This window comes from Perissodus microlepis, chromosome 20 (genome assembly GCF_051167445.1).
Source record: "Perissodus microlepis isolate ML-2025 ecotype Zambia chromosome 20, ASM5116744v1, whole genome shotgun sequence".
NCBI lineage: Eukaryota > Metazoa > Chordata > Actinopteri > Cichliformes > Cichlidae > Perissodus > Perissodus microlepis.
This window is the reverse complement of record NC_140480.1, coordinates 2,435,346-2,451,801: the sequence shown is the minus strand read 5'-3', so window position 1 is coordinate 2,451,801 and position 16,456 is coordinate 2,435,346. Positions and strand designations below refer to the sequence as shown.

Genomic DNA, 16,456 nt, shown 5'->3' with positions numbered 1-16,456 from the left:
TTAGATGATGTGAAACTGGAAGAAGGCAATTCGCCCACCGCTTTATTTACCACACTGCCCTGACCTCAGGGGCAGAAGGGGACGTGCAGCCCTCAGCCCTCCCCTTTAAACTCGCACGTACACACCCCTTTAAACACGTCACTCGGCTGGCTGGCAGGCTGGCTAGTATCTGGCGGTGGTGGTGTGCGGTTGGACTGTGGTTGTGTTTCAGGTCTGGTCGTGTTGATAACGACACACTTACGACGCATTTCATCGCGGGAGAGATGGGAGTTATGAAGAAATGGCTCTAAAACAAATTGCCCCAACGCTGCTGGCCCTGCTCGGGCTGGTGGCCGTCGGTAATGGTAAGTTTCATCCGAGCACCTCTCCGGCTTTTGTCTCGATGTGTTTTCCTGGACTGGGCATCGCCTGTTGTCGCTAATCGTCATGGCGCTCTCTATCGCGGATTTGGCTAGCCGTGTCTTGCTAGCGTCGACCTCAAAACCACGGCTGCTGTTTGGTTGAACCGGCTGCCTTGCCGTGTTTGCTGATTTATCGATATTTTTGGCTTTTATCCGCTGACAAATTCAATTGAGCTGTTGTTGAACACGAGTAGCGAAACCAACAACAACCACCACCACCACAACAACAACATGGTGGGGCTGTCTGTTCCGAAGCGCCAGCTAACGTCTGCTAGCTAAAGTTAAATAATGTTGACAAATCTGTGTTATTAAATGGATACAAAACTGATATAAATATGATTTTATTATTCTGTACGAACACCCTAAGCAAGGAACAGTAGTCTACATGGTGCTGTTGATGCTGAGGTTAATCTCTTGTGTGGCTGTTATGCTAACTTATTTACAAAATAGTGTCTTTTTGGCTTGTGACTGCTTATCGCTGTTTTGTTTGGGGACATCGTATAATGATAGCTGGCTGGTTGAATTTGCGTAATGTGGTCAGTTACAGTTTCGTCACATGTTGCGAGGACTGGTTTCCACGCTGGAAGGAGCAGAAAGGAGCCTCTGAATGAAGGCCTAACCTACTTTGTGCATGAAATGTGTTTTCTGAGGGTAAACACTGGCAGCTCTGCCATCGCTTTCCATTTGTAAAGAGTGAAAAGGGTGCTTAGTGGACCCCCACCCCCCCCTTTCCTTCCTGCACAGCAGAAAGTGAATGCTGGCATAGGGCGACAGCAGCCGTACATTCAGCCATCCCAGACAGAAGTCAGAGTTGAAGTCTGGGTTCATTGTGATGGAAATGTGGCAAGTGGGGTCTTTTGAGGCGCCAGTTATGGTCCTTCTTCAGTCCGATTCCTCCCCATCTGCTGGAGCAGCTGATGCCCAGCTTCACACAACAGCACCACATCACAATATATCACTATATGTAACAGCACACACAGTATATCACCAAATATTCAGCTAAAGCACAGAGCGTTTGGCCCCTCAGCGCATCTACTGACCTTTAAGTTTGCGCCAAACGTCCCTTCACTTTCATTATGTTTCAGTAGGTTAGACCCAAGCATGTCTTGTTTTATGAAAAACTCTGTTCTCTTCCTTTGAGTTTTGCACCTTTGTTTCAACTTGCCACTCACTGGATACACTTACTATTAAAATGATCCGTGTGCCAGGGGGAAAAAATCATCTTGGCTTCATTTGTTTTCCATTAAAGTGTACTGTGCTAAACAATTGAGTCATCCTTCCGAGAATCATAAAAACTGTTCCTCCCCCACAAGTTTGGATAAGGGCGCAGTACACTAAGGTTGATCAGTTCAACAAGGCATGCTGGGAAAATTGTCACACCTGAGTGGCCAGTTTGTTTGCCTGGGTTACACCAACATTAACAGAGATGTGTGAGGGGGAGAGTTGGGGGTGGGTCTGTGACCGGTGCAGACACACACAGTGATAATGGGTCTGTCCATCTGGCAGGGTTTGTCATGCAAGGGGGGCCACGAGTCTATCATGAGCTGCTTTCTCCCTATGTAATGGATTACACCATGCACAGGCTGAAACCAGACAAACCTGAAAGCTGCTTCGCTGGAGCAGATTCCAGGCCTGCGCGAGTATGTTTTTGTGAGAATATGCTTTACTCACAGGTTTGAATCTGTCACGTGTTGTTGACTTCACGAGGATTAGGAGTCACTGGTGTTATGGGCATTACATGTCTACGTGACGCAGTCAGACTGGGTGAATTGAACAAAGTAGCAATGTGATATGGGCACTGTCAACCACAGTGCCACTAGGTAGGGCGCGTCCCTCCCCGTCTCTCTACATTCTCCATCTCGCTTATATAAAAGCCTGCTGCTTTGTCAGAATTTAATCTGTACTTTGTTGTCTGTGGTCCCGTTTCTTCTTTCATTCACTTCTAACAGGGTGGTGAAGAAAGCTTTAGTTTGGGTTGGGTTTTTTTTTTAATTTTTTATCTCTAGGTTAGAGGAAGGCCTTTGGATAGATGAGCTCCTGCTATCTCTTGACCTTTGAACTCACCTTTGGAAGCTCTTCAACATACAATCACCAGGCCTGCCAGACTATTGTCGTTTCCTGATGTGCTTCTTTTCCACTCTTTAGTCATGGATGCATAACCCTGCTGTCTTTCTGGTAAAATGACCGCCTTCTGTCATTCAGACATGGCTTATTAATGTTTCTTCATTTATTTTACACATACAACGTTGATGGATAGAACCACATTATCTATTTGCAATACGTGTGAGATTTGGATATGATGCATCCAGTGAGGTATACCATCTGACGTATGATATCCAATAGGAGTCAAATAGAGCGTATAATGTTCTTTCCATCATTTATTTAACACATTGAATGTGTTAAATAAATAAATGAACATTAGTGGCCTATGTGTGAATAACAGAATGCATTAGATCAGAGTTTTCTGACTGCAACATAGTGACCGAACATGAGTGTATTCAGAAGGATTCTTTCCCCCCCTTCTCATTATGAGCAACTGAGATGCACAGCAGGCAACGGCATGATTCACAGTGGCTTACATCAACACATTGTAATTGCACGCATGCCTATACATTTATGCAAGTATATAGGTTTCAGAATTAGATAGTAGAGTGTTGTCGGTCTGCTGCTTTTACGGAAAAAGGCCGTAGTGCTCATTAAGATGTAAGGTAGACCTGTTCAGGTGCACTCAGATTAATGGATAATGTTGCGTGTCTGTGGCGTGTGGTTGTGGCTTGAAACTAAAACATGCCTTCCTTTCAGTTTGAACAGGGAACTCACTGTACAGGGGTAAACGGTGCAGGTGCTTGTGTAATGTCAAATTTGATGTGAAAGAGTTCAGGTGGTGGCTGTGTGAGCTAGTCAGTTTGGAACATGCGTATACCTGCCCATTAGATTAGAGCAGGGAGAATGTACAGAGAGGTTGAAACTTTATGGGTTCCAAGGTGTAAGCCCGTAAAGAGAAGACGGCGTGGACAGGGGACGGGAGATGGACATTTGGATTTCAAGCAAGATTGAGTTTGAAAAGTAGAACGTGTTTTTGGGGTGTTTTAAAGGGGTGGGGGTTCCTTCTCCCTCAGTGTGTAGCAGTTGTTTAAACCTGTTCTAGATAGTTGTATTGTCTGCCAGATCCCTGCAGCTATGTCGTGATCAAATGAAGTTGCATCACATCCTCTGTATAAAATTTCTGGTTGCTTCCTGGCTCAGACACCACCTCCTTTGCAATTTGTGTTTACTAACAATTTCCATAATGTGGCACTGAGCCAGTCGGGGTCAGGTCAGGTCCGGGGTGGTCTAGTTTTCCTTCCATAATGACCAGTGTTGTTAATGACCTCCGTTGGCCCGGAGGCAGAGAGCCCTAATTGCTACAGCAGACGGCATAGCCCCGGACTGACCCGGCTCCTCCATTACTGATGCTAGACCGCAAGAAATTACTATCACTTTAGAGCCAGCCAACTTCTTGGCTGTCCTCTTCTCTTCAATTTACTCTAAAGTACTAGTCTTTGTTTGAAGAGTTTTTGCATATTGTTCATGAACCTGCATTTGTTTCTGTGGCGTATCTTAAGCATACACAGACATAAGATCTGTGATTTGTCACCGTGCTTCCACAGACTTGATGGTTACATTAATTTATGTCTATAGAGCTAAACTCGACAGCTTCCTCCATTGCATGTCTCTTTGTAGACGCGTTTGATTTGTTTTTCTTTTTTCTTTTTTTTCCTACTGCTGTTGGAATTTAGATCAGACCCGCACTGCCTTGTAATTTTCTGCTAGAAGGTATGCAGTCTACTTGTCAAGTTTTCTCTAATACTTCCGTGACAATGATTTACTTTGATTGGTGTGATCCAGGGTAAAACTTTTGCTTTTGGAATCCAGTGAGAGTGCCTTATCTAACTAGCTCTTCAAATACCATTTAACCCTATTTTCTTTCCTGGGCTCAGATAGTGTTGGTAGCTTAAACAGAGCAAAAATTTGTTATAAGTGTGTGAATATGCAAAGTAGTTGCTTTTTTTGAGCTTTAAAGGTAACTACTGGATTTCTGCCAAATCCTTGTGGTGTTCTCGGATCAACGTTGCATTTTGTCTGGGCTGTTTTTATTTTGGTTTCACAATATTATTAGCTTAAGGATTATCTGCAAAATAACTTAATCTGTCTTTTTTCACAATGAAAAGAGTGACATAACTAAAATTAATATTTTTGCCATATGTGAAATTTCTATATATATGTTGTGCTATGTATATATTGTCATTCTGATCATTCTTCTCAGTTATTTATGCAATGAAAATACAAATTACAGCAGAATCAAGGAGTTTTGGAAATAAATTAGCTTTAGTTTTCAGTGCGTCACTTCAGTTTTATTTATGTAACACCAGATCACAACAAGAGTTTACCTCAAGGTGCTTAATATTTTAAAGTGAAACCCTACAAAAATCCCCCAGGGGGAAAAAAAAAAAAGCTTGGCCAATGAAACTGCCCTTTATGATCAGACACGTGGCAATGGTGGGACAGGACAAAACTCCCTTTTTAACAGGAAGAACTTGACATCAAGGCTAAACACAAGCAAACTAAAAATAAGTGTGTAAGTGTCTGCAGTGTATTTGGTGCCAGTTTTCAGAGTTGTTGGTCTGTAAGAAAACAGTGTTTGTGTTTAACAAATAATTGTAACCGAAGAGGAAAAAAAACGACACTTCTGCAAACATCCAGGATGGGTTTCAAGCAGCTTCAAATGGCACTGACTCATATTACCACGGTATATTTTAGAAATCAGTTTGAGAATCTGAGCACAAGTGTCTGCAACAAATCCAAAGTGAACCTGTGCTCACACTCGTGTGCTTTTGAACCTGACCAGAACAACAGACAAGACAGGAAGGGATGTAGCCTCAGGCTGGTGGTTGGTAGAGATGGTAGAAGCAGCCTCGGCCCCAGAGACTTCACTTTAGAATCAGATCAGTAATCTGACCCTGAGATGCAGACAAAGGTAATGACTTTCCTCCTTCCCCTAGCATTGATTAGGACACAGTTGTGGTGTGTGCATGTGTATGTTAGCCTGTGTATGTGTGTTGCACTCACACTGTCTGGTGGCGTCTGCTTGTCTTGATCAGCTCTCAGTCTGGTATCTGTATGGATCTAATTTCAGCCAGTGCATTTTGGTAATGGTTCTCCCCTCCCCATACACACACACACGTGCTGATTGTCTGTCTGAGCCCCCAGAAACCCACAGTGTTTGTGTAACCTGCCGCCCTGCGCCAAGCACATTTACAGTATTTTCCAATGTCTTTATGTTATCATACACAGAACTTCACTCGTGTTTTGAGAGCGTTGTTTCCACCAAGTCGGTCTGAACGGCGCATGCATCTGCTGAACGCTGTCATCGTGGTTTATGGGTAAAGTTCTGTGGAATGGGGCTGTTCTGTGTTTTATTTCGTTAGGTTCATAGGACCGCCAAATTAAGGCAACGCTGTTTATGGCAACAATGTTTTAATAATGTTTTCCTGACTGTGTTCTCCATTTCCTGTCTCAACACGAACGGAATGATTGGAACTCCGTGCTAACGGCTCAAAGGGATTGCGTTTAGGTTCTGCTCTCCCTGTTTTTGTCATGTGTTCCCTTTTCTGCTCCCTCCCATAAGTTAAAGTCTAGACTGGGTTTTAATGACAGTCGCAGCTGGTCACTTGGGCAGACCTCAATCGCAGCTGGGGGGCCCTGTTTGCCCCCTCCCCCTCTGTATTGTCCTTCCCAAATGGGGACCAACCCCCATCCTGTCTGGCCCAGAGCAGCTCCCCCAAACATCGGGGTTGTTACTGGTAACCCCACTCTGCTGTCCCCTGTATGCCACCCATCCCCCCACGCAAAAGTGCACACCCCCCACTCCAGTCTTTGTTCATGTAGGGCCAGTCCAATCCCTCCTCATGTCGCCTTAATCTCCACACAAAGGACCAGTGTAAAGACCACCAATTATGTGGATACAAGAGCAGAGTTCACTCAAACTTCACACACACGGCCTTTTCCTCAGATCCAGGTGTATTTAGGCTCGGTAATATTCCTGCAAGTCTGGCTTTGTAACACTTTGGCTCTGAATCTATTGAGATATGCAGAGCGCTGTGTAAACAACACAGCATTTGGATAAATGTTTTTTGTTTGAATTGGTTAAGTAGCAGAACTCCATATTGCCTGATGTTCATCTCGGTTTTTTGGATGTTTTTTTTGTTGTTGTTGTTTGTTTTGTTTTTTTAACCGCTACCTCGTGCCATCTTTTGCAAAGTTTTGTTTGGGGCTGTGATTTAGCAGTTAGATGAATATATTGGCGAGTGAGTGTTGGCTGAATTCTTGAGCAGTTTGTTCTTTTGGAGTGAATTTGAAGGCCATTTTTTTACTATTCTATTTTCGTGGTCTGCCTCCATGAGGATCTAACTTGGCAGATAAAGAACCTGTAAAGCAGGTTTCAAAGCTTGTACTAATGAGTTGAGTCGGCCCATATTTTGCACATTCGTGTCCCTCTTTCAGTTTTTCAGAAAGCAGAGGTGACATTTGAGTGTGTTTTAATGTTTGCTGTCCAGTTGGTATAAATTATATTTGAAAACTAAATCAATAACTGTACGTGTGCCCGTATGGTTTAGTGACACGTGTTTTTCCCTGCAGCTTGTTCATTATTAACAGGATGTGAGAGAAATGTCCTCCGCCTAATTGCTTCATCTCGGGCTTTCTGCTTATGACTTTTATTTGTTTTGTTTTGTTTTTTGTCTGTTTTTTTTTTTTTCATCATGCACATATCGATAAATATTACACAGTCACCAGTAGAACCGCTTACGGCTGGTTGACAGATTTTTATATCGCCTAAGCCTGTTTGCTGATTGCATAACTGTTATACATTGTAGTCACAGGGCGTTCAACTTACAGGATGTTTTCATTTAGATAAAAGCATTAGTCAGTAATGAAACATCAGATCATTTTATCTAAACTTGTGAATCAATCACCATCAAGTTAATAATAAATATCCTCTCATGTTTTTGCTGTGCTGAACACACATAATGTTTTTGCTTCTCAGCGTGGAAGCGGGCTACACATGGTATAGTCATGAGGTAGCCCTAAATGAAAGGGAGGACTTCCCACAAACCAAACTCTTGGTAGGCCGCAAACCATCCATGGTAGAGTTGAGAAGCAAATGTGTGTGTTTTCAGCCATGTTTGGTTTCCTTCCTGAGCTTCTGTCTGTCTGTGTGCCATCTGTCTTACCACACACAGACTCTCCAGTGATGAATGTGCCTTTTCATTTCAGATCACCGTGTTCTTGTCAGATCACTCCTGTTAGCTCATTATCGTGTATTGGTGCAATATGTTTGTCATGAAAAAAACTTTTATAGCCTTCAATTTGAGTTTTGTGAGGCGATTCGGTCTGGTTTGCAATCCTAAGTGTGGTGATGAGGCGCTTTGTCTTAAAATGTGCTGTGTGTGTATTTCCTTTTAAATGCTGCTCTTGCTTTTGAGAACGTGTTGATGAAAATGGCTCTTGTCTGGATTCACTTGGTAAAAATTTGATATGCTTTACTGAAAAGCCATAAACGGCAGACGTGAAGGAGAGATGGTCCTGGTGGAAAGAGGTGTTTCAGGTTGTCTGAATGTTGATGGAAGTAATGTGTCATCCTGCATTTAAACCTACAGCCATGACTCCTGTCATTGGTTTTATTTTGTTAAACTATTTGCCACGCATTAGCCTGATGTGGCACAGGGCTTGTTTTTCTCTTTTTATCAGGCCCAGCCTGCTTTACCTCTGTGTAATCTGCAGGAAATTCCATCTGCATGCGAACTTGAGTGAAATTTGGACACACTCAGCATTGAGTTCCTGTCACTTTCCCACTCACCTCCTCAAGAACAAGACACGCGCGCGCGCACACACACACACACTAACCAGATGTGAAATATTACTGAAACTCTGCTTCAAGTGTTCCACATTTCCAGTTACTACTCAGTGAACAAGCATAGACACATCAGCGTACACGCTACATGCAAAAAATGCTCCCACGCAGAAATAAACCTTCAAGAGTTCAGGGGAAACTACTCCTATGACACCACGCTTTGTGGTTTAGGCCACTTGGATGTTACATGCAGATGTTGCAATAAGTATATCACTCATTGAATTTTTTGTCTTTTTTTTTATTACTTTATTACTTTTTATTACTACTCTGGTAGTTGCTTAATTTGCTGGAATCTGCTGACACCTTTTGGCCGACCTCTTCGTTGGTTCAAAAGGAGAAGATCACTGAGCTCATCTGGTCAAAGAAGCTCTTTAGTATAAGACAGAGGATTAGTGGAATTTTGCCACTCTCAACGTCTTTCTTTCCTCTAGGCTAGGCATTGTCAGCTGTCCGACCAATGTTGAGCCTCTTTTTGAAGAAGAATAGGGATTGAAATTCCTCTTCTCTTTGTGTCTCCTCCTGTGTTGTTTTAGGGTATAGTGGTCTTGTCTTTGCTAATTCCACAGTGATTAGTCTCAAGTGGTCCAGCCTTTGTCTGGCCTCACCCACGGTAGTGTTGACAGTACATTTTTCATTTTGGGTTTTCCTGTGTAAAAGGAACAACCAAAAATAAAAACTGCTCCACATTCCTACAACCAACTAACCAGCCATGCCCTGCTGTGCGCTGTGGTAGGAGTAAACCTTAGAAGAAACTTAATGTGCTGGCCTTGCTCTAAATGAGAAGCATGTGTGGTATGACTCGAAATTACATTTCACTCCAAATCTAATCAGTTTTCAGTTTCTTGCTCTCTGGATTGCTCAACCAGTACTGGTTCTGTTTTAGATGTGGCAGGCACTGACCTCATTTGTTTGCGTGTATATGGACCACCATAGTTTTATTATGACAGCGGCAGGAGTTCCAGTGTGTCACCTTTTAATAGGTTCCTGCGCAGAAGTGTGCTGTGTTTAATAAAACTCTGGTCTCATTAGCTGAAACAGTGGCGGCTCTCGGTGTCGATGTGAAAAAGACGGGAGAGGAATGGAGCAGAATGCTGCATTGGGGATTTGGCAGGAGCCCTCTCCCCTTGTTGAGTTTCACTTTCTGTCCCGATGGGCAGGACTGTCTCCACCCTGCGTGTCTGGGTTCATCTGCAGTGAAGGATCTGATTTCAGGGCCGTCTGGCTGCTTCTGCTAAACACTAAGGATCTGTGTCTGCACGTCATAATATGCCCACAATTTAAAGGGACACTCATTACATTTTGTATTGAAACAGTGGTGTATGCTTGCCCCCTGCTGGGCACAATGAAGAAGTGAGCTAGAGGACTCTGTAACCTCGTGGTGATAAACTTCTTCTTTTCTTTTTCTCACTCTCTCAGCTTTACGTTGCAACTGCACAAACTGTGAGAAGACGGGCTATGAGTGCGAGACAGACGGTGCCTGCATGGCTTCAACTTATTATGTCAATGGGAAGGAGGAACACGTACGTGTCTGCATCAACCAGGACAGCCTGGTCCCCCCTGGGCAACCGTTCTACTGTTTGAGTGCTGAAGGTTTCTTCAATACTCACTGCTGCTATGTAGATTACTGCAACAGTATTGACCTGAAAGTCCCAGGTGAGACCTTATTAAATACTTTACAGCTGTTTCAGTTCAATTGTGACTGTTTATTTTTTTTTATTTATTTTTTATTTTTTAACCCATTTCTTTTGTTTTGTTTTGTCTTCTTAGTCCCAACCAAAGGGGGGGAATGGTCAACCCAAGTGAGCAACTGGGGGCCAGTGGAGCTGGTGGCAGTGATTGCAGGGCCCGTGTTCCTGCTCTGTGTGTTGCTGATGGTCGGGGTGTTCCTGTTCCAGTATCACCAGAGGGCCTACAGCCACAGACAAAGGCTGGAGGTAGAAGATCCCTCCTGTGATCATCTATACTTGGCCAAGGATAAGACGCTCCAGGACCTAATCTATGACATGTCCACGTCTGGATCAGGCTCTGGTCAGTATGCAAGAGCAGTAGCTTCCATACATCCTTAGATATATCAGTATGCCCAAATGAGTAACATTCACCATAACAGTGTGAGGATACTTATCAGGGAACTCTTGTTGATTTGTTGCCCCCTCTGCAGGTTTGCCCCTGTTTGTGCAGCGGACTGTGGCCAGGACTATTGTGCTGCAGGAAATAATAGGAAAAGGTCGCTTTGGGGAGGTGTGGCGCGGGAAGTGGAGGGGAGGCGACGTAGCAGTGAAAATCTTCTCATCCAGAGAGGAGCGCTCCTGGTTCAGAGAGGCTGAAATCTACCAGACAATCATGTTACGGCATGAAAATATCCTAGGATTTATTGCAGCAGACAACAAAGGTGAGGAAAACTGTTGGCTATATGAAGACTGGAATCGTCCACATTTGGCTTTTGTTAAAATAAAACGAACAATACAAGAAGACTGCTTTAAACAACCCTCAACAGTAAACGTTTAGGCCTTTTCAAAATAAAATGTTTTACAAGCTCGCTGCTGTTTAAGTAGAGTAGATTATTTGATTGACGTTATTCATTTGTTCCCTTTCAGACAACGGCACTTGGACTCAACTCTGGCTGGTGTCAGACTATCATGAGCATGGCTCACTTTTTGACTACCTGAATCGCTACTCTGTCACCATTGAGGGGATGATCAAATTGGCGCTATCAGCTGCCAGCGGCTTGGCACACCTACACATGGAGATCCTAGGCACTCAGGGTGGGACTTTCATGTTTGCAGAGTGGATATGTTATATGTAAAGGGCGAGCATGTTCTTGATGCAAGTGTAATGCTGTTGTGTTGGTTCTCGTGCAGGTAAACCTGGCATTGCTCACCGTGACCTCAAGTCCAAAAATATTCTGGTTAAGAAGAACGGCACATGTGCTATAGCTGACCTTGGTCTGGCTGTCCGCCATGAGTCTATCACAGACACGATCGATATTGCACCGAATCAGCGCGTGGGCACTAAGAGGTAAATGTTTCCATACTTATCAGCACTCAAGTAGATAAAGCGCACAGGTCTTCCCTGAGGCCTTAAAGAATACATCTGACAACTTTCTTTTTTTTTTTTTCTTCTAATACTTTGAATATCAGAAAGTAAAAACTTTGAAAAGATGGTTTTTAGTTTTCTGACTTTTTCATAATTCTAGTCACTCTTGGATGTAATACCCTGTTATACTCTGCACCACAGTACATCTATCTCACTCAAAGTTCTACCGTGGTCTCCCATTTCTGTGGTGCAGAGTGTAAAAGATGGCACTAGCTACAATGACCGCACAGTGGTTTGTCAAGTCCTGTTTTAAAGCCTTAAGATGTGAGTTTTCTCAATGGCTGTCTTGGTGATCTTAAACGGCATCCTCAATTATTGAGGAGGAGGAGAGCTGACTGTGAAACTGCATGCTCATTGGCCAACAACTTGGCATAATGCAAAAATTCAACATGACCAGAAACGAGTCACCGAGGGCAGAAGGCGATCAGGAAAGTGTTTACTGGGGTGAAGCGTGAGGGCTGTTTTTTCTCATATGCTGAGGACCAGAAATCTTTTTTTGCAGCCATGGGTATCGCCCCCTAGTGGGCATTACAAAGAATGAAAGTTTGAGACTTGTTGGCAGGCTGTTATCTTACTTCAGTTTCTATTAGTGGTGCTAAAGTTGTTGTTCATGTTGTGTGTGTCCACCCTCAGGTATATGGCTCCAGAAGTCCTGGACGAATCCATAAACATGAAACACTTTGACTCCTTCAAGTGTGCTGACATTTACGCACTGGGCCTGGTGTATTGGGAGATTGCGCGTCGCTGCAACACAGGAGGTAAGAGCACAATATAAATAAATATGATACAATTGGTCAAATAAACGGAAACATGAAATCTGAGACTGAAAATGCTTCTCTGTCATGTACTACAGGTATCCATGAGGAGTACCAGCTACCCTACTATGACCTTGTGCCCTCTGACCCGTCCATAGAAGAGATGAGGAAGGTGGTGTGTGACCAGAAACTGAGGCCCAATGTGCCCAATTGGTGGCAGAGCTATGAGGTATTTCGCACCATGTATATGAACAGCTGCACTAGTGGTTTCTAAAAATATGTCCAATGACAGTATATGGAACCAGTTGGGCTGTATTAGTTTGGCAGTACAAGATGTTCTGGTCTACAAGTACGAAGGTAGACTGCCAACTTCTGAGTCAGTGTTGTGGGGGAGGATTAAAATAGTTTTTATCTACTCAGCCGTCCATTGTTAAAATTTGGGGTTCATGATGTCCCTGAGCTGGCTACCAGCAAATAAAGCAAAACTCGGATAAATCGGTTCATTTTCGGATTTATTTTCACTTAAAAAAACAAAACAGAAAAACAGCTTTTTATATAAAGTGTACTATTCTTAGCAGCGGTGCCCTCAATATACAAAATAAATGAGCCAGTCCAACAGTCTGTTATTGCCTTAGTGCAAGACTCAGTAATCAACATTTAATGTCCCTGATGTAGGTGCACAGGTCTGTCTTACCTTAAACTCTGACATTTTTCTCACACACAGAGGCTGGTTTGAAAAGCACCGATCGTGACTCATTCAAATGTCTGTGGCTATAAGTCATGTTGTAACACTTTTGTCCTTTTGCTGCACAGTCACTGCGCGTGATGGGGAAGATCATGAGAGAGTGCTGGTATGCCAACGGAGCAGCCAGACTGACAGCTCTGCGCATCAAGAAGACTTTGTCTCAGCTCAGCGTGGAGGAGGATGTGAAGATGTGAGCGTACAGGCGGCAGAAAGACACTCTGGAGACGCACAACCAGACAACACTCCCATAGGAAAGAAACACTAAAGACAGAACTGCAAATGAAAACCCTGCCAGTTTTAAAGCCACACTCCAAGTTGTGACAAGGCCTACCTCACCTTTTTAGCCAAAACTACTGAGAATCAACCCTTCTCCTCCTCCTCCTGACTTTTCTCTCCCTTCCCCTGCCTCCCTTTAGCTCCTCGCGTCTCTTCCTCCTTCCCTCTGACTCCCTTCTCCATGGGCCACAACACTACAGCACTACCACTGTTAATATCATCACACTCAACCTTTCTTTTTTCATCTCCCATGGCAGGAAGTAGAACTCTTGTACAGTGAAAAGAAGCTTCTGTTTTTGATCATCTGTTTTCTTGTTTTTCCTTTTAACCTCTCTGAAATTGTCCAACATGGACTAAAGTCGTCCAGAAGAGTCGGGCATGTCGTGGGCTTCAAGTTTAGGAACGATTACACATAACTTTCCATTGTGTTGGCCATACAACATCATATTCTGTCGCTGTAAGGAGGGGAAAGAGGCTGAAGCACTGTTTTTTATGTGTGTGTGTGTGTGTGTGTGTGTGTGTGTGTGTGTGTGTGTGTGTGTGTGTGTGTGTGTGTGTGTGTGTGTGTGTGTGTGTGTGTGTGTGTGTGTGAGTGAGAGTAAGTAAAAGGTGTCTGGACTACTAGCATGTTCCCAAGACACTACAATGTCTACTGGTGTAGGCTGTAGTTCATTAGAGAAAATCAGTTATTGGACATGTGGTAATTAAGCATGAACAGCTGGATTGTGCTTTTTTCCCCTCATTTTATTCCCTCACTTGAATATTCTTCAAACACAAATTAGTTGCACTCAACTGTAGCTTCCTCATCACATGTGAGACCGGGCAGGTGTCACATAGCAGATGCGGTCCAGTCCTGGCGTTTAGTTTGAAATGTGGCAGGGATAATGTTGAATTTATTCTAATTTTTTTTTTTTTCTTGGGATGGTTTTATTTATTTGTTCATAGTTTTTACTACATAATGATGAACACTGTGAGATGAGATGTGACAAACCACAAAATTAAATGTCGTAGTTCAGTCAAAGTCTTCAGAGTCGTGGGTTATTGCATTCATTTATTTTTTAAATTTAATTTCTTCTTCTTTTTTTTTTTTTTTTTTAAAGTAAAGATGCTGTTTGAAAAATGAATGCAGCCATAACCCTCTGGCGGTGACAGGTGAAGACGTAGTACACACGGTGCAAATAAGAGGCGTATGAAAAGGCAATGAAAACAATCTTTTCTTTTTTAAATTTTTTTTTTTTTTTTTGTGTAAAAGATCATGATGGGTGTTTTTCTTCTGGCTTTAACATTAGACACTACTGATGATGGGTACATATGATTTGTATATACAACATGCATTTTGTTTTATTTTTTTCCTTTTATGCCACGAGCTCCAGTGTGACGTTGAACAGTGATTTTAATCTGATGGTACTTTCACGCGTCTGTTTGATCCGTCTATGGTTTCTGACTGTCCGAGGAAAGGATTGCGATATCTGCTGGAATTTGTATTTCACTTGCTCCTCTCATGGTAATTTGGCGGTACTACTGATCCCAGGCCATTTTGCTGCAACTTCCTTATTTGTTTTTATTTTTATTATTTTTTTAAATCTATATAAACACAACTATTGCGATTGCTTGTTGAGTTCTTTCAAGAGCCCAGTAATGCAGATCTGCTTCTACATACGTCTTCTGGGGTGACATCTTTCTCAATGACACTGGAATACTTGTAAACCTTACTATTCTGATACTGCCACTGGCTGTTTATTCAGAAATCCAGACGATTGCTGACAGTTCGTGCACAGGGAACATATGGTTAGATGTAAAATGTAGTTGGGAGTTTTACTGTCAAAGACTGACATGCTGTAAAGAGAAACTGCACGTTTTCATTCTACGTCTGACTTTGTGAGTCTGTCTCCAGACGAGACTATGAAAGTATTACACTGACATTTGTCACCATCGGGCTCTGCACTGTTATGTCCACAAGGGCGATTAGTTAACGTTAGTTACGCCATCACTTGATCCAGAATCCATGTGTCATGTTGGTATCCATTTTTTGCATGCTGTCTCAAACACTGGGTCCTCTGCATTGAGGTAGATAAACTTAAGAGATGTTGTTTTTTTTGCTTTGTTTTTGCCCCCCCCCCCATTTCCTGTGTGCTTTTTGTTGTTGTTTTTTATTTTTTTGTTTTTTTTTCCTGTTTGTGTCGTTGGTTGTGTACCCCAGAAATGTTGCTGCTACTGTTAACATGGGTAGAAGTTCAGCGGGCAGAGGGAAGTGAATAAAAGAGAAGGGAGGGGAAGTGGGCGACTGCTGTCAGTTGAACCAAAATTGTCAAAACACTCCTGTCCATGTTTGGTTTGTTGCCATGGGTATATGACCATCAGACATCCTGTTCATAGGTAATAAAAAATAATATTGTGCAGATCTTTTCAGAATTAGTTCAAAGGTGTACATAGATGATATACAATAAAATCCTCTTTTTCTTATCTGTGACTCTGGCCAGTGCTCATTTAAGATGTTCGGTTTTCTCTTGTTTTTGTTTTTGTTTTCTTCATAAAGAAGATAATATTTTAAAATATGGCTTGTGACTAAAGACAAAATACACTAATGGGGAATTATAAATTACAATATAACTATATTTACATACAAATAGTTAGGTGCACTACAATGACTGGTAACATCTCAGGTTCTTATAGGAAACAATTACAGTGGAAGTACATTTAAGTAGTGCTTAAGTAATAAGTACTGCATGGAGTAAATAATTGTAAGTAGTATTTTAATTACCTGGTAGTTTTACAGAAAAGCAATATTTACCCATCTTACATTATAAATTTGTTGTATTGTTTGGGGGTGGGGGGCATATTATGGAGTGACTTGCATTTTCCCCCCACAGCCATAAAAAGCTGATTGTCGTCACCCTGCCAGACGGGCAGGTGAAGTGGACACCCGTGAACGCTAAAACTCCAGAACGAAGCGACATAGCAGTTTCACGTCTATATCATCAGTTTCTCTACTGAAAATCTGGTTTGAACATCGGTGACTTTGACCTCAAGGTCAGAGGTCAAGTTCTCTGAAAATCTTGTGAATGCGATAGCTTGAGTAGGAAGTCACCTATGATTTCGAAATTGACACCACAGGTGGACCTATTAAAAATCTCAGAGTTCAAAGTTCAAATCTCATTGACCTCGATCTCAAGATCAAGGGTCAGAGGTCAACTTTTTTTGAAAAGCTTGTGACTGTGATAACTTGTGAACAATG

General features: G+C 42.6%; 1 protein-coding gene across 1 annotated transcript; it reads left to right on the top strand.

Annotated features, from left to right (window-relative positions):
• The first annotated feature begins 132 nt into the window (after positions 1-132).
• acvr1ba (activin A receptor type 1Ba) lies at positions 133-15,684 on the top strand. Its single transcript, XM_084918047.1, has 9 exons — positions 133-344; positions 9,769-10,005; positions 10,120-10,380; positions 10,511-10,741; positions 10,947-11,114; positions 11,211-11,367; positions 12,079-12,203; positions 12,299-12,429; positions 13,014-15,684. The coding sequence occupies exons 1-9, from the start codon at positions 281-283 to the stop codon at positions 13,137-13,139; spliced, it is 1,500 nt and encodes a 499-aa protein (XP_084774173.1). The 5' UTR covers positions 133-280; the 3' UTR covers positions 13,140-15,684.
• Positions 15,685-16,456: the final 772 nt, after the last annotated feature.